The 23,910-nt window shown below is 43.9% G+C and overlaps 1 protein-coding gene across 1 annotated transcript; it reads right to left on the reverse strand.

Moving 5' to 3' along the window:
* Nucleotides 1-396: 396 nt before the first annotated feature.
* Nucleotides 397-21,922, reverse strand: CNNM3 (cyclin and CBS domain divalent metal cation transport mediator 3). Its single transcript, XM_018555821.1, has 9 exons — nucleotides 20,492-21,922; nucleotides 19,888-20,031; nucleotides 14,258-14,410; nucleotides 10,840-11,009; nucleotides 10,667-10,763; nucleotides 10,447-10,553; nucleotides 9,736-9,871; nucleotides 7,726-7,802; nucleotides 397-734 (listed from the first exon to the last, which is right to left on the reverse strand). The coding sequence occupies exons 1-8, from the start codon at nucleotides 21,879-21,881 to the stop codon at nucleotides 7,753-7,755; spliced, it is 2,247 nt and encodes a 748-aa protein (XP_018411323.1). The 5' UTR covers nucleotides 21,882-21,922; the 3' UTR covers nucleotides 397-734; nucleotides 7,726-7,752.
* Between the last annotated feature and the right edge of the window lie 1,988 nt (nucleotides 21,923-23,910).

Here is a 23,910-nt window from a genome sequence, read left to right on the forward strand (position 1 = left end):
CATTGTGACTTTATGGTATTTTGCATTTGATGTGCAGAGGCATTCGCTGTCACTTTCGGCACCCCCCAGTTTTCTTTTGGGCTTTATCCGGTCAGGAGTGCAATGGGATCTACTACATTCTGAAACCTTGCATTCACATGGCAAATCTTCAGGTCAAACCATATTCCATTATGCAGCACCACAGCCTCAGTTTTCTTCCAATAAGATGGATCCCAGGCGCTTACACCATGACTAATATATCAAACACGCACTGCACATTAGGATAAAATGTCTTTGTTAATGCTTCCAATTTCCACTTCCCCATACCCCGATTAGCTTAATACAAAATAAAACATATCTTCTCTATCTCCTAAAAAGTGTTAATAACCCGACACATTCGCATTTTCAGTCTTTCAGTCCTCCCATCAGCAGTGCGGCTTCCGCTAACACTTTGCCTTTCTGTACAACTTCCTCTGGACGGAAATGCCGGGTAATGGCAAGAAATGTTCACACTGCAAGTGGTGATGTTCCTGTGACCGGCAAGGGAACTTCACTTTTATCCAATGTATGTTCACTTGAAATGTCACTTTGCACTGAAAAAAAGAAATGGCACCACCAGTAAGGGACTGTTTGAGACATTTTTTCAGTGCTACTTCCGAGTCTCTGATCCCAGGTTCTTGGTGAGGTAAGGGGTAGTGATGATCACTCAGCTCTCATCTGTATTCCAGCGCTCTGTCTCCCTTCCATCATCAGTTCTGGAAGATAAAACAGACTGCTCAATAACTACAGTACATAGCCTCTTAGAGAAAGGAACTTTGCTTTAAAAGTTTAAAAAAAAAAAGTGACACAAATGCCAAAGCAAGCTAAGACTCCTCAAGTCCCACAGTCTGTCTGACCTACACGTTCATAGCTGTGTGCATTCACCTCCGCTGTGTCTCTTCTCTCGGCCGAGCATCTCTACTGAGCATGCGCCCGCTCCATCATCCTGCTCGGCCACTCGAGAAGCTCCAGAATCTTCAGATGGGAGCGAGCGGCAGAGACACAGGTAAGTATTGACCTATTTGGTAACTTTTTTAATTACTTTGTTTTGCATATATCTACCGCTTGCTAGCAGTACATATATGCAAAAAAAAAGTGACTAACTGCTTCCCGGGCGGCCATTGTACATAAACAGCCGGCCGGGAGCTTCCTGGATGTAACAGGCCTTGTATACGGGCGCACAACACACGCATGCAAACATGCATCAGGGGCACATGCCTGCGAAAGCGACGATTGCGCCCATTACGCCGAACATGTTATGTATCGCTGCGAAAGTCACAGTGAGAGCAATCATTTTAGGGCCATCAATCACTGATAACACTAAACTGATGAGCTGTAAAAGCTTTTAATGCGTCGCCTATGGCCAATTTTGAGTATGGTAGTTTTTTGTGATTTCGCGAGTGCGCGCAATTTTTAAGCTGGACATGTTTGGTGTCTATTTAGCCGTCGTGACCCCATCTTTTATATTTTACCAAAATAATTGGGTAATAATAATTGTTTCCTAACAAATGTAAAAAAACTTTCCCGAAATATAGTAAAAAATAAACCCGCCCCCCCCGTGGTGATTAAATACTACCAAAAGAAAGCTCTATGTGTCCCCAAAAAATGGTATAAAATTAATTTCAGTACAGCGTTGCATGACGGAATAAATGTCAGTCAAAAGTACCGCAGCGCTGAACACTGAAAAATGGCCTGGCCAGGAAGGTGGTCTAAACACCTGGGCAGCAAGTGGTTAATAGTAGAGTAAGTTGTGTCTGAGCAGTAAGTTCAGGTAAAGAGAAACCTGTCGAGAGAAAAGGAAAAAACAGACTGCCATTGGTGATCATCATTTGAGAATACTAGCTGCATGGCTGTCTCCATTTTCAATACTTTGAGTCACTAACCTGGAACAAATATGCAGCCAGAAAGTCTGATCAGTACATTTGTTCCAGTTGAGTTGCCATTGGATCATTACGACAGTCGGCCAACTAGCATTTCAAGAAGAAAGGGTAAGCATGGCAGCCTACAGAGTTCTCTCAAAATGTTTCCTGTAAATCAGGTGTATCAAAACCTCATCCATCCAGCTCCAGTCCTAAAAGGCATTACAAGACTGACAGCCACAGGCATGACTTCCAGAGGTAAGATGAAGATTGTAGTTTCACCACAGCGGCAGGGAGGAAGTTTGCTTTAAATGAACCAATGTGTCCATACATTACTACAGCTAGTACTTATCTACTGAGACTAAATGATGGCTTCAGAGAGCACTATAGGTATCATGGGCACTTTACCACAAGTGTATACCTTGGTATGGAAACGTGCAGAATGTGTGTACTGTGCGGGGAGCTGACAATTTTATTATGCTTTTGCAGTACTTGGATGGCACAAGGTATCATTTTAACTAGGGTTGCACAGATGCCAAGTACCGATACTTTTGAGCTCCAAGACTAGACTAGAGAAAAATTAAAAAATTAGGAGGCAGCTGTCATTTGTAAGGAGCACACGGAGCTCCTGGGATTTGTACATCTCTGTTAATGTATGATTTTGTTTTTATAAATATAAATAAAGGGATGCACAGATACCAGTTTTGCGAGTACTGGTACTTGCCAAGTACTTACAAGTACGAGTACTGATACATTTTTGTTTATTGTCATGTGACAGTTTTTCTAAAACAATACAGACTAATGATTTCAGGACAGTGGTGGAGCGCCAGAGTCAGGTTCCAGCTGCAGCCCTGGTAGTTCTCATGAAAATGCCAAGTATCTGCACTGGTACTCGAAAAGTATCTGTGCATCCCTAATTTTAACACTCTGATCAGGTCTATAGTGTATGCTGTTTGAAATGGTGAAAACTGTGATTGTAAATGTATCACTAAAGTGTTGCAGGCTATGTTACAGACCAGAAGAATACCGAGGTATGAACATTTTCAGATGAGCTTATAATTAAGCCATGCCACTTACTTGCGTCTGTAAATTCCCCATACTTAATGCAGCGTTTCCCAACCATTTTTTCAGTCACGGCACCTTATGAAGTGCAAAATCTCGAGCCACCCCAGCCTAAAAATGTCAAAAACAATAAAAAAAAAAACAACCCCTTATTGTAGACAGGCGGTCTGGTATAGGTTTTAAGTAGGGACCCCAGGCAAAACAATATGTGGATGGAGTTTCCTCTTTTACATCAGAAGCGCCCACCACCCCTTTAGCAAGGCACCCTGACAAAGCCAAAAAGCCCCCCTGGTTGAGAAAAGCTGCCTTAAATGTAATCATCAGTGACGTATTTCAGACATTAGTCAGAACGATGGGTTGAACAAACATACTAGACCCTTCGTGGTTCTAGGCAAACTGCTGTGATGAGGAATTGTGATATATGAGGGACTGATCCATACACAATCACAGTGAAAGGGAGTGCTAGCATGGATCTCTTTAGTGAGAAGTCGTCCAATTCACAAAGCTCGGTGTTATGAGAGTAGAAGTTCATTTATCTGTTCTTATTTTGCGTGCTGAAACATGCAATTCACAAAGGCTGGAATGGTTATTGTACACTCAGACTGATGTGCGTTCTGAATGCGTTGAACAAGCATCACAGACTTCTGATAAAAGAAACATTTTGGGTGGCATTTTAACCCTTTGGCAGTGTATGTTGGTGGCAGATGAACTGTAGGATGACTGATTTACTTTCACCACATAAGGAATATCTCCCCTGCATGCTAATTTCACAGTGATCATTAATGGAATAGCTGCATAATCATTTTTTTAATGAATATTTGAGTTATCATTTGGATTTATACATCTCCATCTGCCAACAAACAGCATGGGGAGGGCAAGCAATTCTCCTGACCACCCAAAATCTGTTTTGATATTAAATTTGTTGCATGGAACGATCCAATTGCACTACAACCCCATTGATGGGTGTCTAGAGACATTTGATTTTTTGTGTGTCAGGTGACATTTGGCTATAACAAATCCAGATCTGTAGAAGGACACAAACGTGTGTAGAAAGGACAACTACACCAATCAGCCATAACATTATGACCACTGGCAGGTGAAGTGAATAACATTGATTATCTCGTTACAATGGCACCTGGAAGTGGGTGGCAAAGTAGTCCAAGGTAGGAAAACCAGTGAACTGGTGACAGGGCAGCTCAAATTCTGAAAAATGCTGGTTCCTATAGAAAGATGTCTGAACACACAGTGCATCAATTTGTTGCATATGGAGTTGCGTAGCAAAAGACCGGCCAGGTTGCCTATGCTGACCCAAAATCACCTACAATGGGCATGCAAGCATCAGAAATGGACCACAGAGCAATGGAAGAAGGTGGCTTGGCATAATGAAGCACATTTTATTTTACATCATGGGGTGCATGTGTGTCGCTTACCTGGAGACGAGATGGCACCAGGATGTACTATGGGAACAAGGCAGTGTGATGCTTTGGGTAATGTTCTGCTGGGAAACCTTGGGTCCTGCCATTCATGTGGATGTTACTTTGACATGTACCACCTACCTAACCATTTTTGCTGACCACGTAGACCCCTTCATTGAAACAGTAATCCTGATGGCAGTAGTCACTTTGTCAGGATAATGTGCCCTGTCACACTGCTAAAATGGTTTCAGGAATACAACGTGATTCAGGTGTTGACTTAGCTTCCAAATTCTCCAGCTCTCAATCCAATTGAGCATCTGTGGGCCATACTGGAAAAAAAAGTCCGATCCATGGTAGCCCCACATATCTTACAGGCCTTAAAAGATTTGCTACTGACAGCTTGGTGTCACATACCATCACAGGTCTAGTGGAATCCGTGCCTCAATGGGTCAGGGCTGTTTTGGCGGCAAAAGGGGGACCCACTCAATATTAGGTGGGTGGTCATAATGTTATGGCTGATCAGTGTACATCCTGCGTTCTTCTGCATCATGTAACATGACAAGATGAAAAAAAGTTCCATTTATTTTTACCTCATTTCATCATACACTATATTGACAAAAGGTATTGGGACACCCCTCCAAATTAGAGGTGCAACAAAATGGAAATTTCAAAACCAAACTAAAAAAAATTGTCAGGCCGAACCCAAAAAATTTTTTTTACATTTTTTAAAATGTTTTAAATATTTTTTTTATTTATTTTTTATAAACTTAATTTTTCTTATATGTATTTATTAATTCATTTTTTATTAAATATTGTTATTTTTAACTTTACTTTTAGTGGCTTCGAGAAAATATTAGGGGTCTAAGCAGGCCAAAATCTGTCAGAACAGCAACCCTAAAGGAGGTGATAAATCTACACTTCAATACAAGTGACGAAAGGACATTTTCCTCTTTGTGAATTGCATTTCAAGCATATTATCGTTCCGGTTGTTAAAATGATGTAGGTAAAATAACGACTGAGTAGTCAAATAACATCTAATATGATGTTACACCAATACAAAAAAAAGAAATACTAGAGAAGTAGCACTATTGAGTTTTGTGAATGGACTACCTTTACACAGCAACTATATCATGTGTGATATCAATTAAATAACGAAAAAGAAAAAAAAAGCTTTGTCAATTGACTTTAAAATGTAACATTTACCAATCTACAATTATTTTCATGGACATTTTAGAATTAAAAGGAAAGCCTAGTTCATGCCACACTGGAAGCAGCAAAGCAGATATATCCAGCCCTTGGAGGGCGCACATTAAGCTTAGCGTACATGCACTTAAAAGTTTGTTTCCACTTTTGCAGCCATATTTGGAGAACACCTACTTTACATTTGTTACATGTTCCCGTTCACATTGTGTAACTTTATTTAGAAATTGCAGCCTACCTTTGTTGAAGGTGTTTCTGCAAACTCCAGCACTGAACATTCCTGCTTAGTTCTCACTGTCTGGGGGGAGTTTTATTTTAAATAATTAACCCCGGTCTGTACTGCGCTGGCAGGTTTCATTATCACTTCTGAACTAGATGAACAGGATTGTCCGTCAGTTAAGCTGACCATACACTTGAAGATTTCTGACCGAAAGATCTTTCTTTACCACCCGATAATACCATCAGACACATGACAAATGTCAAACAAAATATTGTTCTATTCCTAACAGTCTATTTTGGAATTAATGGGAGTTTCCCCAACGAAAACCACATTCACGGTTAGAATTTCAATCAATCGAGAAACATTTTCCATCTTGCTCCGAGTTTTTTATTCATCCCTACGGTCTAAATCAATCGCCGTTAGCTAATAGAAAGTCGAACGAAAGATCTTTCATACAGAAGTCTACTAGTGTATGGCCAGCTTTAAGCTTTGAAAATGATTGGTTGCCATGCATCGCTTGTTCCAGATTTTGTCTGTTTTGATAAACTCCCCTCTCTGTATGTTAAAGAACTATGAGGCGAGTGAAAATCACTCCTCCTCATAGTTTGAGCCGACGTGTGACAATGAAACTGTCACACGTCGGCTCAATAGATCGGAAGTGAGCGAACACATACCGTCGCTCGCTCACTTCTCGATCATCTCCCTGCAGTGAGCTGTGGTAGTCAGTCACGGCTCCATGCAGGGATTTCTCCCTCCCCGCTCCGATCCTCCAGTGCTGACTGGAGGAACGGACGGGGGAGGGGGCGGGTACAGCTGGCTCTGCCTCTAGATAGGCAGAGCCAGCTATCACTCACGCAGCTTGGTGAATCTCGACAGCATTGTCGGGATCCATCCCGGCTGCAGTGGTCTCAGTATACTGCGAGCTGTAGCTCGCGATATACTGAGCTTTGGGTCACCGGAGGAGGTTAGTATGTGTCCTCCCTTGACCCCCAAAGAGAACTATGGGGAAAAACACTGACCCCATAGTTCTCTTTTAGTGAACTTTAAAATGTCCCTTAGTCTGCCCCCTTACCAGGTCACAGACATCTATTCTAACCACCAGAAGCTTTCTGTATAGTCCTATATATAATCCTGCTCCAAACAGCTAAAAAAGGTAAGAATTGTTGTTTTTTTTATTAATATTTTTTAGGTATGCTGAGTAAATAGGAACACAAATATTAAGAGAGGGCTTCTCAAATATGGCTGCAAAAGTGGAAATACACTAAGAGTATATTCTTTAAAGAGGAACTTTACCCACATTTTCTATGTAAAAAACAAAAGACACCTTTGGAAATGTTTAGTAGCGACAATCTACAAACACATACTTCTAGATAATTGCCGGATTTTTATTCTTTGTATATCTTATTTTTCTTTTCCTCCCCATTCTCACAGCGGCCATTTTAACTAAGGGCAGATAAATCCATCTCCCTTTACTTCCTGCAACTCTGGCACATTTGACTAGAACATGTGACCATGCACATCAACTCAGGGGAGGAAAATGCCTTTCCCTGAGATCTCGTGAGATCTCCCAGCAATGCTCTGCTGATGTAACTTTCCCAGGATGCAATGCTTGGGCACATTACATTATTTGTGCCAAAGAGGACCAGGAAGTGGAAAAAAAGAAATTGTAAGTAAAATAAAAATATGTGTTTGTTTGACTAATGAATGTAAAATGATTTCATATCAGCGTGCAGAGCTGTATGCTGATGTGATTTTTAGTCAGAGGGTAAAGGTCCACTTTAAGTGCATCTCTAGAGTCTATTGCAAAACTAAAAAAATAAAACAAGGAAAGGAGCCATGATAGGTCCTTGTATAAAGCATTCAATTTAGAGCCGGGTGATCTTGCAGCAAGCAGGGGGTATATAGCACGTGCACTGCTAATTAGGAAGGAGATTATTAGGTTTATAGTTACCTCTGTATTTACCAGCACGGCCAGCTATTAGCTGACACTCTCTATTGTGCCCATAACAGCAGTGTTGATTAAAAATGCTGGAAATAGACAGTGTTACAAAAGATGAAGAGAGGGGAGGCCAGTCAATTTTACAACATACACAGGTCTTCCTGGTGCCAGTTGCAGGCAAATTACTCTGCATGCTGGCAGGAAAGAAGACTCAATTCTCAGCACCGGCAGAAAGTAACACAATATGAAAGAAATGAAAAAAAACAATGTTGGATTATCCTAAGAGGTGAAAGTATACTACATGATGCTAAAGTGATTCTAGCAGTTCAAATCACAATAAACTAGAGAAAATATGTGATGTGGGAATACATTCATCATTCTGCCTGTAAAGTTATATTGCTTTCTCGGTCATTGAGGGACACAGGAAGTCTTTCACCTTTTGAGTTATACTGCTGCCTACAGGAGAATTCAACACTGAGGGCAAAATAAACTGCAGGCCTCTCCAAGATAGCTACCCATTACCTCCTACTACCAGCATGCCTCCCTTGTTTGCTAGTGCCCTAGGAGCTGCTGTGTAGAAGACTAACCTATTTTTGCTATCACTTTCTTTTCTTACACTTAAAGACTTTTTTTCCTTCAAACAAGACTCCTCTCTATATCACTGCTAGAGTTGTCTATACCATCACAGCTAAACTATACCATGTCTACCATTCTATACTATCGCATGGTCTATCATGGGACATGAAAGGAATGCTTCACTTGGTGTGAGCACAGAGGTTCTGCCTTTTCTATATTGTCTTAGAGACCCTTGGCCTCTCACTCTTTGATTAGAACCTTTGTGTCTCATGTAGCTCACTCAGTTTGTTCCCTGTGAGATCCGAGTCGGGTTCCCTCTGTGCTTCAGAATCCACCATTTGAACAAATGAGAGATTTTCCGCTCTACTCTCACTCACAAGGTGGCATTTCTTGTAGCCATTTCCTCTGCAAGGTAAGGGTCTAAATTGGTGGCCTTATCTTGCAAGGAACCCTTTCCAGTTTTGGACAAGTTGATGTTGAGACCCACAACATCCTTCTCGCCTATGGTAGTTTTTGCTTTTACCCTCAACCAGGATATTATTCTTGCATCCCTTTGGCCAGCTCCAGTTCACCAAAAGGTAATTTCCCTCCTTTGTCTGGATGACTCTCCCAGGCACTGCTTCTCAGAAAGACTCTTTTTTTTGTTATCCCGGATGTTCCTTTTAAGGGTACACCGGTTTCTATTTCCACTATCTCTAGGTGGTTCAGCCAGATCATCATCTAAGCTTATGGTGTTAAGGATTGCTTTCCACCCTTTCCTGTCAAGGAGCATTGTGCCATTTAGGCTTTTCAGCATCAAGCAACTGTTTCCCAGATTTACAAGACTTCTGCCTGATTTTCTGTTCGCCCACATTCTAAGGTCCTCCAGGTGGACACTGCAACCTCTTCTGATGCCAGCATTGGGCATAAGGTTCTTTAGGAGGCTCTTGAGCTGCAGATGTGTTTGTATGCTGTATTACCCACCCCTCAGTTAGACTGCTTTTGGAAAACCTGAAGGCAAAAAAGACGTCTTGTGTTTTTCAATGGACAAGAAAGAAAATAGGATTTTTGCACTCACAATAAAATCCTTTTCTTTGAGTCCATTGAGGGACACAGGTCCTACCCCTCTATGTTCATGGTCATGCTCTTGGTGCTGCTTGCTACAAAACTAAGGTATACTGGAAGTAAAGGAGGTTATCCTGAGCTGCCCTACGCTTTTTTGTTTAATCCTACCATATAACCCAAAAGGTGAAAGTCTTCCTGTGTCCCCCAATAGGAAAGTATTTTACGGTGAGTAAAACTATTATTGTTCCTTATATGTGTACAGAACATTTTGTTCTATTGTATATTTCCACTTGCATTTTGTCTTCAGACATTACAAGCAAAAAGGGAGATATCAACTATCATGTGTCCTAAAGATCTGCATATTAGTAACCAAACCTGACCTTCAGAAGCCCTGCTAATTACCTGATCCAGCATTCCTGTCATTCAATAGCTGTGTCTGGCTGCTTGGAAATATCTTCAACTCTATACTGTCTGGAGACTGGGCACTGGTGTGTGAATGTGAGGTCCGCAGAGCATTCAGATATTGCAGCCGAGAGACCTGGATCAAGAACAAAGACGATCTCAAAACAGAGAGAATGCTCATGAAATAAAAAAAGAAGGGTTATTAGCTATTGGACCTGTACTGCTTCAATAAAAGTGAACAGGAAGTGCCATGTAAAGTAGAAAAAGTGTTGCTATTCACCTGCTATTGTTCAGACCAGATGCCACTGAACCAGAATGCTTTTGGGTCATATTTCGCCCACATAAAAAGGTCTGTGGCCCAGATTTCCATTATTTACAAGGAAACCATTGTATAAGCAGACCCACATTGATGCTTTTGGTTTTTAGCAATCAAAGAAGCCAATGCGGATCATTAAACCTGACAAAAAATAAATAAATAATATGTGAAAATGTTTTCTATTATACTTGCTAGAAAAAATCTGGGAGGACAAATTTGGTGGTACATAAAGCTGTTTCTGATTCAGTGCATTACACAAAAAAAAGAGGATGTTGGTCTCAGCAAACATGTAAAATGGATATAAACCTAGCAACTACTCAAAAGATCCTTCCATAAAGGCAATCCTGGCAGCACAGCTATTATACCTATTCAATGTGTACGCCTCACACACAAACCTTGACTATCTGTAGATCAGACAACGCTCTCACAGAGTAGTCTGGACAGTAGAAGCCAGAGTCTGGAGACTCGCTGTGCTCATGGGCACTGGGTGGAGAGTTAGAACCTAAAATGAAAACAATGAAAAAAAAATGAATAAAACCAGCCTGAATATAAAGTACACATTTAGAATTAAGTAGAGCCAAGCCCAGTAAGGGACCCCTTATGTACTGCTCTCACTTAAAAGGCAAGGACCCAAGGCAGCGACTCCATAATAGGTAAATGCCCCGTTCTCAAACTTTAGACCTTCCTTCCCAATCTCTACCTGGACTTTGCCCTAGGAAACCAAGAAGAATGAAATTAGTATAGGGAACTGAAAATTTAAGCATATATAAAGCCACCTCCGTATTCACCTGTAGAATAAGTACGAAATAGTCCACAGGTTGGCTGCGCAGGTACAGATAGTGTTCAGGGGCGAGCCGTTCACTGTCATCAAATTTAACCTCCTGTGTGACTCCTGGGAGTTTGAGCAAGTGCAAGAGGGCTTTCTCCGACATCCGAGAGGCACTGAAAAGATCCACTTCTGCCAAGCAAACACAGAAAAGCATGTTATCATAGATAGGAGTTTGAGTGATAATACCAGTAATTGTCATTATATAAATACTTCACAACAAGCCATGACTAGAAGATTGCCTTCCTATTGGGATGGGAAATATGTTTTCTATAGAACAAGCTTCAGGTATAATAAACTTTTCAAAGATGTTAGGGAGGCATTTACCTTACACAAACATGTCAAACACAAGGCCCGCGGGTCGAATCTGGCCCGCCAGGCAATTTTATGTGGCCCTCGCACCCCTCCCGCAGCTTTACATTTTTAAAACAAAGGTCCCCAGCAAGGTCCCGGCAGCCTTCCTGTGAATCGCGGCACCAGTTTACAGCGGCTGTCAACAATTTCCTCCTTCCTGTGGATCCACACCGCCCGCACAGGCAATTGAGAGTCCGCACAGCTTACCATAGAACCTGCACAGCTACCCGAGAGCCTGCACAGCCCACCATAGAACCTGCACATCCACTTGAGAGTCTGCACAGCCCACCATAGAAAGTGCACAGCCACCTGAGAGCCCGCACAGCCCACCATAGAACCTGCACATCCACTTGAGAGTCTGCACAGCCCACCATAGAAAGTGCACAGCCACCTGAGAGTCCGTGCAGCCCACCACAGAACCTGCACAGGCACCTGTCCACTATATATCTGAATGGAAGGGATATGCTTTTTCTAAGACCCCATAGCCAGTATTAAAGGTTTTTCGTGTTGTACGATTCAACATCACTATGGAAGGAACCCTTTTTAAAAACAGCAACAAGCAACATTTTTTTTTAACCAATTCTACATGTAGGGGCACATAGGGGTAAACAGGCCCCAAGGCTATTGGCAGAAGAACTTAACCTGAGGCAAAAATGGGCTGACATCCAGGTCTCTGATCTAGGCAAAATATAAACTGGTATAGAACAAAACAGCAAGAATAGTCATCTTCCTCATTGTTTATCAAGCGAGCTCTGTCACAGAAATCTATGCCATGTCATGCTGTACATGACAAAATATAAGAACACAAAAACTTGTTGTCTGCAAATGCATTGCAAAGCAAAGACTGGGCTCACATCAATGAAGTATAGCTCCCCTCCTATTGAATTTGTGCTTTCAAGGCATACTATTTCATACTGCAAAACTAAGCTACACAATTCCATAGGAAAAATAAATGGCAAATAAACTGCTATGACCTATGCCAGGGATGGGCAACTCTGGCCCTTCAGCTGTTGTGAAATTACAAGTCCCACTGCAAGACTGACAGCCACAGGACTGACTCTCAAAAGCAGAGGGATTATGGGATTAGTAGTTAAAGCACAGCTGGAGGGCCAGAGTTGCCCATTTCTGGTCTAAACCCTAGAAAGGACAAAAGTATCCCAATTTAAGAAATTGCACAATCACTCAAACAAATATAGGTGCATTTTACAATACAAATATGAGAGCAAATGTAGAATAAATTTGGCTGTACATGTTTCATTCAAGCCTAAATATACACACAGGATTTCCTTACAACATTTAAGGCCCAAAAGACATATTAGCCCTTTCCCTGCCACTGACGCAAGTCATACGGTGCAACAAAACTGTTCCCAAACCGCCAGGTCAGTATGCCTTACGGCGGTGGCATTTACCGTTCTGCTATAAGCTCATGGTCGCCTTAGCGACCATGAACTTATATTAGAACTGTTCCCTGGACGGTTCCCTTTAAATTAATAGCGGTCATCAGTGGCTCACAAGCCGCTGATGACAGCTATTAACAATCTTCAGACTCTCCTCCCTGCCTGGAGCCGCTCCAGGCAGGGATCTGTGTCTCTATGGATCCCTTCTGCTCTCCCCCCGCTTGTATGGGCTAAGGCAGCTGGGATCCAAATAGAAATGGCCGTCGAGGGGGGCGGAGGAGTGAGCCGCTCGATCACGATGATCGAGCGGCATGAGAGGGCAGCGAGTGGGGAGGAGAGAGAGGAGCCGCTGTCATCCTGTCAGTTTCAGGATGACAGCGACTGTGTGTGTGTGTGGCCGAGTGGAGGATTGTTAAATATCAGTGATCCTCTGTGAGAAGGACAAACAGTGGAGTGAACCTCTGATCACTCCAGTGTTTGTAAATAACTGGGGATACATAGTACTACCGGTATGTGTCCCCAGTTATGAATGAACAGGATGTTATTTACATGAATTTCTCAATGGGGAGAAGCACTCACTACAGAGGCTTCTCCCCATTCAGAACCTGGTTGATAATAAATATTTTACTATCAACAGTTTATGAATGAATGGGAAGTCTCCGAGTGCTTTCCATTCATTTAGAACAGAGGCTGCAGAAAAAGAGATTTAGGACTCGGATTTCCTTTTCCATCTGTTTAGACACCAGATATTTCACTGTAATCCCCCCCACAGTAAAAAAAAAATTAATAGAAATATGACCACAAAAACCCCCCTCACCCCACACACAGAACATACACATGCACCATATTGTGGTGTACGCCGTGCACATGCGCTGCAGTGCGTTGTTAGAATTAGGGATGCACCGATATATCGGCCGAAAATGTCACTTTTGGCTAAATGCTATAGCGGTGCATCCCTGCTTTCTCTCCTCCCTGCTGGGCCCTGCTCTGTGTCGCAGCGAGGAGGAGAGAAAGTGTGACAGCCGGCCGAGCGCTGCAGGAGGAGAGCGATGTGAGCGGCCGGCAGTAGTAGCACCATCTTTTTATTCTGCCGGGCCTGTACTTTCAAGAAATATATGGTTTGGGGGGGAGGGTGTGTCTTTTACAAACGCTAGCAACGCAGCAATTGAAAATTAAAACAATGGGAAAAAAATGGTCTGGTCACCTGCGGTGCAAAGCATTCCGGAGGGCTTGGCAGCGAAAGGGTTAAAAGAAGCCACCAGAGCAACTAGAGAAATCCTAAGATGATCTTTTTCAATGTGTTCCTCAGGATAGGAGACACAGAGGGTGTGGTAGGGTAGGGATTTCCAACGACTTCTCATTTTAGAAGGGAGGTGGGCAATTTGTGAGCCATAGTCGGACGTGGTGCACTTTGTTATATTTTCATTCTTTGTGATTTCCCTTATACTAAGGGTGATATGATAAGGATGCAACTGTCAGGCCAGATCAAAATGTTCATGCTACCGTGAATAAATATAAACAAAGCTACAAGGGTCAGTCAAGGCAGAGATATTGATCAAGTTACACTAGAAGGCAGGACAGAGCACCGACTAACATGGTGTGGACGGTGAACTAGGTCATGGAACGTACCCTGAGATAAGAAGCGCTGAGTGGCCAGCAACAGCTGCGGTGATATCTTGACTTTCTGTTCCACGTCACCACCCTTGAAAAATGACAGGTCTTCTCCTCCACGTGGTATTGGAATTGGATGCACTTTGGGATGCTTCTTCTTTACTGCTTGTTCTGAAGGAAAAAATGTGAAATAAAAGATGGATAAGACAAAGCAGCTATACTTGGCCCTGTCACACAGGGTGTGACCACACAAAATCAGATTTTAAACAAGAAATATAAGAATGATAGCAACTCAAAAAGCTCCTAATCATTCTAAATTTCAGATTATCTGTCATGGCAAACATTGAAAACCATTGATACGTGCTCTTATCACCTCCACAGATCTGTCTAGTATGCTGGGGTGAAGCTGTCCATACAGGGGGCAGATATCTCACCAAAAATAGATCATAAGACATCTACATGTTCTTAAACCCATCTCAGCCAATGTGTGTTGGCATCCTACATGCAGTGATGCACTCATTCCCTTCTCTTCAAAGTAAAGACAATATATAGCAGTTGGAATTTGTTTTGTGTACAGCAATGTGCATTTCAGGCAGGCACAAAGGATCATTATAAAAAGCAAATCTAAAGCCAGAAATAAAAATGTTATATATTGCAGCGTCCTTAGACGAGATGGATGCATTTAGCTTTCGAGCAATTTTCCTTTAGTTTCATCGGGCTATCCTTTAAATAACACACCTCAGTAACTGGGTGGCTACACTCTCTCCTCCACTGTAACTATGAATAGAGCAATGGTTGCCACTCATGCTGGACTACAATCAGGTTTGTTTTTGTTTACCTCCATAACATTCTATTTACAGAAGAAGGATGATATTGTTCTGTGCTTCCAGGATAGCTCACAGGAAGTGACAAGGACACTGTAATTCTGGCAAGATCAACAGATATTTTCTGTACTTACTGAAATTGTTAGCCTGAAAAACAACTAAAGCAGCCACCACATCTAAGGAAAGGTATGCTGCAATAAATTACATTTATTAACTAGAGTTTAGTTATCCTTTGGCCCTACATGGACCAATCACAACATGTGATGCTTGACATGAGGTTGTTTGTACGGAAAAAGCGCTGTAGAGAATTCTTACATTCCGGGTAACAATGAAACAGACTAAGGCAGAGCTGGACAAATTCCAGGAGTCAGGCAGCCACTGCGCTTGACACGCATTTTATAGTGCAGGCCGCTGTGAACAAGTCCAAAAGTGCTGCTAGTGATAATCTGATAGTTCAGAGTATTTGTAATCTACAGGCTAGATTCACACGCAAGCCTCTTCGTTTTTCGTGCTTGTTTTAGAGCATTTTTTTATGCACTTTTCACGCTTCATATGTTTTTGCTTTGCACAATGACAAGCAAGTTGCAAGCAAAATTTTTCCAAAAGGACAGGCAGCATATTAAAAAACAGACAAAAGGAATTCCGGTTCGGGCGCCTACCGCAGAGGCTGCACATGTCGCGTGCTACAGCTCCATGGAACTGAATCCAGCATATAAAACCACATTCCAAATACTCCGACTACGCAAACTTACCGGGACAACGTTTACCAGCCGCACGTTGAACTCCACATGGATAAATATGTGGCCTGAACCAAAAATCGTTCCCTTTCGGGGCTCCAGATGAATCGGAAGGCGAGATGGAGCTAAGAAGCACAGATCTTTACGCAATAAAAGCGATGACTTCGAAAACAGGTCCAGATGCAACAATCTCAGAATTGTGGGCCTTCCTGAAAACTACCATCCCACAACGTTATCTGAACTCTGCTCCCGTACTATCCCCTCGCTTTTAGGCCTTTCACGGTGGAACGGGCTCACCGCCTAGGCCATCAGAAACAAGACTCGCAACGTCCTTGCACGGTGATCGTCAAATACCTTAATTATGCTGATAAGTCACTGATACTCAAAGCTTCACATACTACCACCTCTCTGCAAATTGATGGTCACAAGCTCTTAATCTTTGCTGACTACTCAGTCAACAACAAAAAGCTTTTGCGGACATATGTAAGGCACTCCATCAACGAGCCTAGGTTTCTCTTTGGCCTATTCCGCAACTTTACATCTACAGTCCTCATATGGGGAGAAAAAGATCTTTACTACTCCTACATAAGCCTCTGCTTTCCTGGCATTGATGTCCTTCCCTGACCAAGAACAACGCACTCAATCTAGTGGCAAAAGGATGAGGTTATTGCCACCGTCACCACATAAACCTCCCAATGCGTCCAATTGTGAAGTACTCCTGACTTGAATCTTTCTATATGTAACCTGGGATTGTAATTTCATGTCTACTCTCAGACTGTCCAGCCATTACTTTTATCCTACCACCTTTTGAGTGATGAGGAACCGTCATGGAACCCTCTTTTTACAGGATCATCCCTGCTCCTAGAAAATGTTTTTTTGTTTTGTTTATATTTCTCAGAACCATTGTTTATTTTATTGGCCCTAACATTTTGAACTGTTTTACTCCCAGTAGATTCGATGTAGAGTTTTCTGCGGGTATTCACCTGCCCTTTGATGTTGTAGGACCTTTGGAATTAGGTTTAACAGCGCTAGCAATACTTGCTTAACGATAATTGTTCTATAAGACCACACGATAACCCTTTTTATTGATTTTTTATTTAGATGTCAGAGATGTTTGGTTTGTCTGTTATGGTTAGGCAACAGATAACTGGTCCTGTGTAGAGAAAAGCGGGTGGATTGTGTTAGTGCAGGTGAAAAAGGGAGTCCTATGCTGTAACTCATGTTCATCTACCTGAATAATTTGTTTCTTTTTTTGCTGTTTACTGTTTTTCTACATGTGCTCTTTTTCAGACTCACACCAGCTCTGCCTCTTCTTCATCATCATCAGTCTGAGTATCCTTCTCTTTTAGCCTTTCCACCCAATCTCTAAAGCAGTGGTGTCCCTATGCAGGCATTATTATCTGGTTCTATTGCAAAGTCATTATCTTAACGAATAGATCCTTTCTCCCTACTGCATAAATGCATGGTTTATTGCAATTTAAAGTGATCTCCTGGAATGTGAAAGGCCTCCGATCCCCTCACAAACATTCTAAAATATTACATCACTTAGCTAAACTGAAAGTAGATATTGCATTGTTGCAGGAAATGCATCTTTCACAATCTGACCTTCCTCGTCTCCGTAAATACTGGGTAGGGGACGTACTTGGTTCCCCATCTAATGGTAGGAAAGCAGGAGTGGCCATTCTGTTACGGAAATCGTTACCTTTCCTAATTGTGCACTCTTCTAATGATACTGAAGCCCGAAAAGTTAAAGTACACCTTCGTATTTATAATACTGATTATGTAATTTATAATGTCTATGCTCAAATTCCCCAACAATGGCATTCTTCCAGGAGCTCACTCAATCTATAGCCCAAGAGGGATCTAATAACATTATCATTGGTGGTGATATGAACTCTGTCATCTCTGACTTGGAAGATAGACGCTCCATTAAATGGACGGGTTCTTCTAAATCTCCAACATAACCATCTTTGGCGCAATTACAAGCAATGCTATCCTTGCAGGATGTATGGAGATTGCGAAACCCAGAAGGCAGGAAATGCATCCATTGTTCCCAAGTACATGCTTCTTTATCCTACATTGATTATTTGTTCTGCTCACCCTCCTTACTTCCTAGGGTGGTACAAGCGAATATTAATGAGTTTGTCATCTTTGGCCATGCCCCCATAGACTTAAGGATTAAATCCACACTTCCCAAAGGGGATGCTAACATTTGGATATTTCCCTCTAGTTTGCTTAAAGATCACTCTTTCCAAGAGGTCAACCGAACAGGGTGGAGGGAGTATATTGAGACTAAATCGAGGTTTAGTCACCTCGTCACTTTTATTTGAGAAGCTGGTAAAGCTTTCATAAGGGGGAAGATCATGTAATTTGTTCATGGTAAAACCAAGGCTGTTTCTTCTGAATTCCACCAGGCCAGTGGAGTATTGAGACAGGCCTACTCGGAGTTCTGAGACCACCTTTCCAATCTACGGAAAGACAAATGGATTCAGGCAAAAGGGGAATATGAGACCAGCTTAGAGAAATTTGAATTATACTCTAAATCTCTATGGGACTTGCAAATTCACTAATTTGGCAAGAAATGTGGTAAGCTGCTTGCGAATTTAGCTAGGAGTGGTAAACCTACCTCTCACATCCATTCCCTGACTGATGCAGGAGGTAATAAATTAAACCATTCAAAGCAGATTAATGCACTTCTAGGGGAATATTATTGTTCCTTGTATACAGACGACATAGCTACGTCATCAGATACATATGCCTACCTGGATTCAATACCCCTTCCCAAAATTACAGATTCCCAATTGGAAATTTTAAATACCACTATCACCCAGGAAGAGATTGATTCTACTATCTCTAACATAGCAGGGGCAAAGCACCTGGGCCAGACGGTTACACCTCTGGATTCTATAAATTCATAAAAACAGATCTTATTCAGACACTTTGTGATATTTACTCTCGAATGTGGAGGGATAGAAGATAGATAGACAGACAGACAGACCATTGGCAAATAAAGTAAAATAAGCTTTATCAGCAATACAAAAACTCCCTTTTGGCGCTAAAGCTATGATGTAACTCACATGCAGAATGTTATATAAAATAGTCTGGAGGAAGGGTGGTGCAAATGACTGCAATATAGCAGGGGTCTCAAACTCAAAATTACCTGGGGGCCACTGGCCATGTTTCGGTCTTCCATTGGGGCCGCATGAGGAGAGAAAGCCAGGGAATGGAGCGAGGAGAGAAAGCCAGGGCATGGAGCGAGGAGAGAAAGCCAGGGCATGGAGCGAGGAGAGAAAGAGAGCCATGGGAGAGGGTAGTGACAGCCAGGAGAGAGCGAGAGAGAGAGAGAGAGAAGGGAGACAGCCAGGAGAGAGCGAGCGCAAGGAGAGAGCGAGAGACAGCCAGGGGAGAGAGCGAGGAGAGAGAAAGAGAAGGGAGACAGCCAGGAAAGCGAGGAGAGACAGTCAGGAGAGAGAGAGGGGATAGATAGCGAGCAACACATCTGCCTGAAGCAGAACCCCTGTGCCCTTCAAGACTTATCTGCACCCTGTTTTAGACACCTCCTTGCTACCAGATTTTTAGCATCCCTCCATAACCGGGCCTCCTCCATGTGCTCAAGTTGGAACACCAGGACCCCGTGGTTGCCCCTGTCCACCTGACATCGTGAAATCTTGTGTCCAGCTTTCAACTGGCCTGAAACCCAGACACAACACATACAGGACTCAAAACTTGGACTGTGTGGGTGAATCCCAGACAGGTAGCTACCATAGCTACTCCCCAGGCTGCTGCAAAAGGCAAGAGCCCTCTCTCTGTTCCCGGGCCCGGTACAAGAGGGTCGGCTCTCCCCCGCATTGGTGGCCCTGCCTAAAGTAACTTTCCACAGGCTGGTACGTTGAGACCCCTGCAATATAGGAATGGACACTTGGGAAAAACATTCTTGGTGAGTTGAAAAGGCAAGTATATTCCTCAGTGTGCGGAGCTAGTCATCCTTTGGTCATTAAATAATGTATACATCAGGGAAAAGAGAGGGAAAGCTGTGCTTTGCCTCAGCCCATCCCTCCCCGCTACCAATACAAAGTCGCACACTTACTGTAATCCTCGGATTCATCCAATATCTCCGATTTTATAATCTCCTCAATAACATCCTCCAACGTGACCAGCCCCATCACCTCGTAGAATGGATCGCCTTCTCCTTCATTGTTCACTTTCTGGACCATAGCCATGTGAGATTTACCTGCAGAGAGGCAACAGACAGACATAAAAGACAGTGACAGGATATGAAATAAGAGAACGGGCCCGACACAATATCCATTACATGCAATGATGAGGGATACAAGACGTAATAAGTTACTATGGAAAGCTTCAGCTTCACGTGACACTGAAATATATGCACCGGAAGGACCACTGCCACATACCTTATAAAGGATGATTATTATAATGGAATAGTTTTCATGTCAGTTAGGATATTTGATTCTATGAACGCTATTCCACGATCCATCACACTTCATTGTAAAGCAGTTATTTCCTTGCACTCCTTAGAGGCCTCAATCATCTTCGGAGCATGATCTAGCCCTACCCCTAAGCATCCCCTTACACTCTGCACAATTTGGGAACAAGCAGCACACACAGAGACTTGTATGTGCGCAAGCACACATAAACACATACGTGCTCTGGCATAGCCAGGGCCTTCTCACCCTTTTTAAACTCCTCCAGCACAGCGTCCAACTTGGTGTCGCTAAACACAAAGTGGACAGGGTGACTGTAGAAGCGGGTAATGGTGCTCAGAGGGGTGCAGTCATCTGGATCCACATAGGCCAAGTCTTTCAGATAGAGAATATCCACAATGTTGGAGCGCTCGTTCTCATAGACGGGTATGCGAGTGTAGCAGCTCTCCATGATGCTGGACATGGTGCTGAAATCCAGGTGGGCATCATTGGCTAGCATGAAGCAGTCTTTGACAGGCGTTAGGATATCTTCCACCGTCCGGTTCCTTAAGGCCCCTTTGCTGAATTCGTCCCTCACCAGCTCGCTGTAGGGGTCCCCGCACCTGGCCATCTCTAGGATGCGCAGCCTCATGTAGCAGCGGCTCGGGTCTTGGCCGGTCATCTTCTCCAGGAGCCAGGACAGAGGGAACGAGACGATCCCAGGAAGGAGCAGGAAAAAGTGAGTGAGCCAAAGGCACTTGGAGGCCAGCCACGGACCCCAGCGGGAGCAGATGGCAGCTGGTAGAGCTTCCCCGGCCAACAGGAGCAGCCCGGCCGCGGAAAAGATGGCACCAGCGATTGAGCCAATGACCTGATACAGCAAGACGGCCACAGCGGCGTTGGCGATACAGCACAGGGTCAACAGGGAAATGAGCGTATAACCGCCCCAGCGAGTCCTTAGGTAGTCCAGCCGAGTTGCGCCCAATCTTTCGGAGGGGGAGCCCCAGTCTCTGAGGATACTAAGTTCTGGCGGTTCCAGGGCCAGCGTGCTCAACTGCAGGCCACGGAGAAGGCCGGAGAGCAGCACGCACAGGACAATCAGAAAAGCCACCAGCCAGGTGGCCAAATATTCATCGGTGGATCCAACCTTGTCCTGTCCATTGGCCACAAAGCGGTCACACGCCCGTTGTTCTACCCCAGTCAGGGACGACTTCTCACCATTCCCCGAAACCGAGAAAAGTGTGTCCCCCACTGAATAAAGGACCCAATCGTTTCCATGGCGAACGCACAGGGGGTACAGGAGGCCTTTCTGATCCGTGACCCCGTCCCTAACGTGGACGGCGACCAGGCACGAGCGCTCGCCGCAGACCAGGAACTCTGGGAGCAGCTGCAAGGGTGCATCTGGGGTAGAAGTGCAGCCTTGGCCCCCAGGGGACCCAATGGAGAGCCAGGGCCAGGTATCATTGCTGAGCCCCAAGCCACACAGGCGGAGGAGGAACACGGAACCTGGGCGAGCACTGATTATACCTCCGCTGAAAGAAACTCCACTTCCATCCTCCAAACGCACCCCCAGCACCTGGGCCTGCCCGCCGCCCTCACCTACCAACGGAGTTACCCCCAAACCGGCCACTAACAGCAGCCGCACAGCTGCAGCGGCCATGTTAGTGGAGGAAAGGCCACGCCCCCCCCACTACCCCCGTCTGCACCAATGCGCTGCGGCGGCCGTGAAACAACGTAGCAAATGAGGACCGAGCCAAGCGTCGCCGACCAATAGGAAACGGGAGGTGCGCCCGATGGGCGGGGCTAGGTCTGAGCAGCTGTAAACAAGGAAGCGAGCCAAGAGCGAGCTTAACCCCTTCGTTGCCGGGAGATAATTCATCCAAACAATGAAGGGATGGAATGCAGCAGAACACAGGCGCCATTCTATCCTCTAATAAACCCAGACAATAAGCTCCCAGCTATGTTGCAACACGGTAATGCCATTCTCAAAGGTTGTCTGAAGTAGGTTTTAAACCTACAGCTGCTGTTAAAAATAATCCCTTGTGATCCTACAGGAAGTTCTTCCTGTTGCGGGGTGACAACTATCTACCTTTTGCACTCCTGTGTTGTCACACACTTTGAGACTACAAGCTGTTGTGTTAGCATGCAGAGAGCGGGTCCTGACCAGCATGAAGACAAGAAGTCCACTCACCTGTGCGCTTTCATCTGTTTTGTAATGCATTTTTTCATGCATTCTGCGATGGAGTGGGCGATTGTTATGCGCTAAAACGCATGCATTGTTAATTGCACACCATAAGAAGCGCCTACAAACGGGAGAGCATGAATTACACATGTAACATGCATATTCATGTGTTTTGGTGCATGACAACAAACCCCAGCCCCAAGCAACCTATTTTATACCAAAAATGCATAACGTATAAAAACACACGAGTTCGACTCGAACATTGGTAGATCATGTGTTCGGCGAACACATGAACTGTCAGGGCGCTCGTCAGGCTGTTGGGCCGCCGAGTGCCCCGCTAGGTACTGTGCCTTGTGAGCCCTGATTGGCTAAAGCCTTGCACCTGACCACAGGTCAGGTGCAAAACTTTGCCCGATCAGGGCACAGAGAACTGTAAGAGCCATGATTGGGCACAGTTATGATGACTCTGCCCAATCCTGGCTCACATGTTACAACTGTAAACAGTTGGGCAGAGTTAGCTCCGCCCAATTGTTTATAGGTTGCCGGCTTCTCTCTAAATGCCATTCTGTGCCCGGTGTATGTGGTGAGCAGACGGGATGGCGGTCGTCGGGGGTTTTTTAAAATTATTATTTCTATTTATTTTTTATTTTGTCGAGTTGTCGTTGTCCTGGACAACGCTGGACGCCGTGATTGACCCTGGATTACATCAGTGGATCCATTTATTTTTTTGTTAGAACTAAAAGACTTGTCAAAAACTTGTCTTTTGGGTTTGTTTTCAAATAAAGGATTTTTTCAAAAGTCTGGACTTATTATTTAACCCTTTAGTGAATGGGTAGGGATATAAGTACCTCTTACTCATTCACAAGGGGGGAACACATCTATTAAAGGGGTACCCTGATGTAAATAAGCCCCCTTGCCCGCATCCCCACCCCACAACCAATGCCCCAGGGCTTGTGGGAAAGCGGCCCTTGTCCCCATCAGCACAGGCACAAGGTGCTTTCCCCGGGGGCGTCCCTGGAAAAGCACCCTCCCAGTGCCGAGGGCATGTGTCCTGGTATGGCAAGGAGGGAGGGCCGCTCCCTTTCCTGCCCTGCCAGGCCTATGCTCGGACCAAGGGTCTGGTATGGAATTTCCCTCCCCCCCCATTTTTTAAAATTCCTACCAGACCTTAAGGGTCTGGTATGACTTTGGGGGAGAACCCCACGCTTTTTTAAGAAAATTGGGTCCCTCCTAACATTTCTACCAGACCTAAAGGGTAGAAATGTTTGGGAGGGTTAACCCTTCACTTTTTTTTTTTTGTTTCTTTACAAATGTCAAATTAATGGCAGTCAGAACAACTGACCTGTTGCCGTGGACAACTCGGACACGTACCTATCCAGCTTCCACTTCATTCCCTCTGTGTCCTGCAAAACCAAAACATTTAAAATTCCTTTATTATTGCTGTGGTCTGTCTGTCCCTTAACAGGACCGAGGCTTCATTCACACTATGTGCGATTAGATGCTTTTA

This window comes from Nanorana parkeri, unplaced genomic scaffold, assembly GCF_000935625.1.
Source record: "Nanorana parkeri isolate BGI_ZX_2015 unplaced genomic scaffold, ASM93562v1 scaffold214, whole genome shotgun sequence".
NCBI classification, from domain to species: domain Eukaryota; kingdom Metazoa; phylum Chordata; class Amphibia; order Anura; family Dicroglossidae; genus Nanorana; species Nanorana parkeri.